This window comes from Triticum urartu, chromosome 1 (genome assembly GCF_003073215.2).
Source record: "Triticum urartu cultivar G1812 chromosome 1, Tu2.1, whole genome shotgun sequence".
Taxonomy (NCBI): Eukaryota; Viridiplantae; Streptophyta; class Magnoliopsida; order Poales; family Poaceae; genus Triticum; species Triticum urartu.
In genome coordinates, this window is record NC_053022.1 from 427,144,698 (window position 1) to 427,150,870 (window position 6,173).

At 45.0% G+C, this 6,173-nt stretch overlaps 1 protein-coding gene across 1 annotated transcript; it reads left to right on the forward strand.

Annotated features, from left to right (window-relative positions):
* The first annotated feature begins 4,958 nt into the window (after positions 1–4,958).
* On the forward strand, positions 4,959–5,959 carry LOC125535021. The gene has a single exon (XM_048698088.1). It carries the CDS (start codon positions 5,045–5,047, stop codon positions 5,660–5,662), a length of 618 nt encoding a protein of 205 aa, XP_048554045.1. The 5' UTR covers positions 4,959–5,044; the 3' UTR covers positions 5,663–5,959.
* Positions 5,960–6,173: the final 214 nt, after the last annotated feature.

Below are 6,173 nucleotides of genomic sequence, written 5' to 3' on the forward strand. Positions count from 1 at the left end.
CGAGAAATTCTGCATTATTTCCAATCAACAATATGTCATCCACATATAATATTAGAAATGCTACAGAGCTCCCACTCACTTTCTTATAAATACAGGCTTCTCTAAAAGTCTGTATAAAACCATATGCTTTGATCACACTATCAAAGCGTATATTCCAACTCCGAGAGGCTTGCACCAGTCCATAAATGGATTGCTGGAGCTTGCACACTTTGTTAGCACCTTTAGGATCGACAAAACCTTCTGGTTGCATCATATACAACTCTTCTTTAAGATATCCATTAAGGAATGCAGTTTTGACATTCATTTGCCAAATTTCATAATCATAAAATGCGGCAACTGCTGACATGATTCAGACAGACTTAAGCATCGCTACGGGTGAGAAGGTCTCATCATAGTCAACTCCTTGAACTTGTCGAAAACCTTTCGCACAAGTCAAGTTTTGTAGACAGTAACATTACCGTCAGCGTCAGTCTTCTTCTTGAAGATCCATTTATTCTATATTGCTTGCCAATCATCAGGAAAGTCAACCAAAGTCCACACTTTGTTCTCATACATGGATCCCATCTTAGTATTCATGGCCTCAAGCCATTTCGCGTAATCTGGGCTCATCATCGCTTCCTCATAGTTCGTAGGTTCATCATGGTCTAGTAACATGACCTCCAGAACAGGATTACCGTACCACTTTGGTGCAGATCGTACTCTGGTTAACCTGCGAGGTTCGGTAATAATTTGATCTGAAGTTTCATGATCATCATCATTAGCTTCCTCACTAATTGGTGTAGGAATCACTGGAACTGATTTATGTGATGAACTACTTTCCAATTCAGGAGAAGGTACAATTACCTCATCAAGTTCTACTTTCCTCCCACTCACTTCTTTCGAGAGAAACTCCTTCTCTAGAAAGGATCCATTCTTAGCAATGAATATCTTGCCTTTGTATTTGTGATAGAAGGTGTACCCAACAGACTATTTTGGGTATCCTATGAAGGCACATTTCTCTGATTTGGGTTCGAGCTTATCAGGTTGAAGCTTTTTCACATAAGCATCGCAGCCCCAAACATTAAGAAACGACAGTTTAGTTTTCTTGCCAATTGTCGATAACTTTTACAAAACATGATCATCTCATACAACAATTTATATCTCATAATGTCTTGACCATATCACATCACAACATGCCCTGCAAAAACAAGTTAGACGTCCTCTACCTTGTTGTTGCAAGTTTTACGTGGCTGCTACGGGCTTCTAGCAAGAACTGTTCTTACCTACGCATCAAAACCACAACGATTTTTTGTCAAGTGTGTTGTTTTAACCTTCAACAAGGACAGGCCGTAGTCAAACTCGATTCAACTAAAGTTGGAGAAACATACACCCGCCAGCCACCTGTGTGCAAAGCACGTCGGTAGAACCAGTCTCATGAACATGGCCATGTAATGTCGGTCTAGGCCGCTTCATCCAACAATACCGCCGAATCAAAGTAAGACGTAGGTGGTAAGCAGTATGACTATTATCGCCCGCAACTCTTTGTGTTCTACTCGTGCATATCATCTACGCATAGACCTGGCGTCGATGCCACTGATGGGGACATAGCATGCAATTTCAAAAAATTCCTACGATCACGCAAGATCTGTCTAGGAGATGCATAGCAACGGGAGGGGGAGTGTGTCCACGTGCCCTCGTAGACCGAAAGTGGAAGCATTATGTTAACGCGGTTGATGTAGTTGAATGTCTTCATGATCCAACCGATCCAAGTATCGAACATACGACACCTCCGTGTTCAGCACACGTTCAGCTCGATGACGTCCCTCGAGCTATTGATCCAGTAGAGGGTCGAGGGATAGTTCCGTCAGCACGATGGCGTGGCGACGGTGTTGGTGATGTGATCCACGTAGGGCTTCGCCTAAGCACTACGACAATATGACCGAGGTGGTAAACTGTGGAGGGGGGCACCGCACACGGCTAAGGGATAATTCATGTGCCTTTGGGGTGCCCCCCGCCCCCGTATATAAAGGAGGAGAGGGAGGAGGCCAGTAGCCATGAGGGGGCGCGCCAAGGGGGAGCCCAACTAGGATCCCCAATCCTAGTTGGACTCCCTTTCCTATTCCAAGAGGGGGAAAGAGGGAAGGAAAGGGAGAGGGAGAGGAAAGAGGGGGCCGCGCCCCTCCCCCTAGTCCAATTCGGACTCCCTTGGGGGTTGGGGGGCACCCTGCGGGCTGCCCTCTCCTACTCCCTTATGGCCCATTAAGGCCCATAACTTCCCCGGGGGGTTCCGGTAACCCCTCGGTTCCTCGATAAATATTCGAAACGTCCTAAAACCTTTCTGGTGTCTGAATACCTTTGTCCAATATATCAATCTTTACCTCTCTACCATTTCGAGACTCCTCGTCATGTCGGTGATCTCATCTGGGACTTCGAACAAACTTCGGTCACCAAAACACATAACTCATAATGCAAATCGTCATCGAAAGTTAAGCGTGCGGACCCTACGGGTTCAAGAACTATGTAGACATGAACGAGACACATCTCTGGTCAATAACCAATAGCGGAACCTGGATGCTCATATTGGCTCCTATATATTCTACGATGATCTGTATCGGTCAAACCGCATAACAACATATGTCATTCCCTTTGTCATCGGTATGTTACTTGCCCCAGATTTGATCGTCGGTATCATCATACCTAATTCAATCTCGCTACCGTCAAGTCTCTTTACTCGTTCCGTAATGCATCATCCCGCAACTAACTCATTAGTCATATTGCTTGCAAGGCTTATACTGATGTGCATTACCGAGAGGGCCCAGAGATACCTCTCCGATACTTGAAGTGACAAATCCTAATCTCGATCTATGCTAACTCAACAAACACCATAGGAGACACCTGTAGAGCATCTTTATAATCACCCATTTACGTTGTGACGTATGATAGCACACAAAATGTTCCTCTGGTATTTGGGAGTTGCATAATCTCATAGCTAGAGGAATGTGTATAAGTCATGAAGAAAGCAATAGAAATAAATCTCGTTGATCAAATGACAACACATGTCTATGGTCAGGAAACTTAACCATCTTTGATTAATGAGCTAGTCAAGTAGAGGCATACTAGGGACACTCTGTTTGTTTATGTATTCACACATGTACTAAGTTTCCGGTTAATACAATTCTAGCATGAATAACAAACATTTATCATGATATAAGGAAATATAAATAACAACTTTATTATTGTCTCTAGGGCATATTTCCTTCAGTTGTATCTTATCTTCTCTCTTGATAAAGATGATGTCTTGAAGGTAAACAGGAATGTTCACACAATCTTCTTCTTCTTCAAGACATGTTTGCATTAGGCTCAACTCTCACATGACCAATCTTTGGATAACTCCTTAAATAGTACCTTGGTCAACACATAATCTCCTTATTACCTTGAAACCAAAGAATGGTCTTCAAGTAATGCCTATGGACAAACCCTTCAAATCTAACTCAAGGCAACCATTAGTCCATAGGGATTGACATCAATTACCAAAACCAAAACACGGGGACACCATGCTCTTTCGGCGGGGTTGTATATACTCCCAGAAGGGGTGAATAGCTCCTTCGACAAGGACCTGTCGTGCTTCATCTGGTACGCGTTTGATTGACGCTAGAAGTACCACATGGTGAAGTGGGTTGATATCTACTTCCCTAAGGACCAAGGGGTCTAGGTATTCTAGCGTCCTAATGCATGAATGTGACCCTTATGTTGAGATGGTTCTATGGGTTATTATTATTTTACCAAGAAAAGGTAGTTGGTTTTATTTACTTATTTTACATCTGAACTTGATAAAAATTTGGTACAAACACCTATTGGAGAAGCTTGTGTGACAGTGAATACCCCAAGTGATAAGTGACTCTAGCACATATGGATGAAAATAAACCTTTTACTATCCATGAGATTAGCCATGTACCAATTGCTAGAAGCTTATTCCTTGATAATATATGTCTTAGATATCTGAATAGCCACTTGGTGAATCTCGTAAGATAATAAGTTATTAATATACATCCTAATTTATCCCTTTTATCGGAATCTGAATAAATAAGTAGTACTATGTAAACAAATAGTCGCATTGCTGACATAAGATCCGAAAATAATGTCCTCCCAACTCTGACAAAACAAAGAGTCATCATTCCGTGACCGATACGACATCTAAATTAAAGCGAATGTTATCTTCTCTTGCGCTATCCATGCGATAACACTTTGTTGCATATATGCATCTTTTGATATCTCTGGCAATCAATGATCACGTTAATGCAATGACTAAAACTGAACCGGAAAACACACGAAGAAGTAAGCATCTCCTAAAATGCACGCCAGAATTATCTTTAAGCGTCGAGAGCATATCTCTTCACCGGAAGAAGACAATGTTACGTTACTTTCGATGTCTTCTCTCACAAGCAAAGTAATGCGATGAGCAAGACTGGACCAAAAACACGCTAAGAAGCAAAGCATCTTCTAAAATTGTGCGGCATAGTTATCTCTTCAATGTTGAGAGATTATCTCTTCATCAATAGAAGGCAATAGTATCTTCCTTTTTTCTCTCTATGCATCAATTATTAAAAATTCTATCATGGCTGAATGAACTGAGTGATTGGAGCACTGTTAGATGTCAAGAGAAATATCTCGTTTTACTTTCCATGAGAAGAACCATTCAGTACTTGCTAGAAGCTTCCATTTCCCAATTGGGCGTTGACATTGCCCACTAACAAGTATATTAACAAAGCCATGTATCTTTCCCTCAAAAAAGAAAAGGAAAAAAGAAGAAGAACTAAGGTCAACTGTCCTGATATTTGAACAGCCGGCCGGTCAACTTTTGAGTAAAATAACACCCATAATCAAACCCCCCAGCTCTGACTTTTCAAATGTCAACCCACACACCCAACCCCCTCCCTATATATACATCCCCGCACCAGGAATCCTCAAATCTTGTCGAAGCACCATTCAGTCAGAGCATCCCTCCTCTTCCGCAATTTCGCGCCTCAAAGCTTGTTCTACACGCTTCTAGAATCTAGGCCGCGGCATGGGCAACGGCCTCTCCCCTTGCCTGCGCGCCCCGGCCGTGCACGGCAAGGGAGCGGAGGCGAGGCTGGTGTTCTGGGGCGGGCAGACGAGGCTCGCCGCAGCTTCCGGCGGGCGGTTCACCACGGCCGGCGACGTCACGGCGGAGGCCCCCGACCACCTCGTCTGCTCCGGCGACTCCTTCTTCATCGGCCTCCCGATCCCGGCGCTGCCGCCGGGCGAGGAGCTGCTGGCGGGGCGGACCTACTTCGTGCTCCCCGCGGCCCGGTTCTCCAGCTGCCAGGCGCTCACCGCGGCCTCGCTCGCGTCGCTGTCGCCGGCCCCGACCAAGGTGTCCCTCGCCGGCGAGTCGTCCCCGTTCGAGTACGTCACCGGCGCCGACGGCATGGCGCTCATCAGGGTCCTCCCGGAGTTCATCGAAAAGGTGATCACGTCCGACGGTGGCGGCGACAAGAAGTGCGGCGCGGCGGCGCCGGAACAGCTGTGCAGCACGCCGGAGCTGAGGAAGCACTACATGCAGCTGGTGGGGGCGAGGCAGCAGCGGCCGTGGTCGCCGGGGCTCGAGACGATATCGGAGGCCAGGAAGGGAAGAAGGATGCCGACATGCCGTCGTCGGTGAGGCTGGCCGGAATTCAAGATAACATTAGCAGCCGCGCGTGCATGGATTGCCAGATGTGGTGTCTTCTTTTTTATTGGGCTCTCCATCAAGAGAGATGGAGTTTAGTGTTTCAGTCTCGCTTAATTGTTCATACTAGAGGAAGAGAGGCAAGCGTGCAAGATAGTTCAGAAGGAGATGGATAGTTCTAGTTCACAAAAATTGGATGCAAATGAATGAATGAGTTGACATTGATACTTTGCTGCAGTTCATCATAATTCCATGATTTGATCTCCGGCTGGTCCAGCTGGATCATAAAAATGAAATTAGAGGACTCAAATTCCGAGTTCCTTTTTCTAATGTCGATGGTACTAATAAGTTCCAAATGACCTGTCTGGATTTTTGTATTCTATTATTTTACTGAAGTTAAGTTGAACATCGAATCTAAACAATTTTCAAAGAACACCCCCTGAATATCATGTGCTCTTGGAGCACCTAAGTTCAGGTGCTCTAGCGCGATCTCGGCCCTTGAATG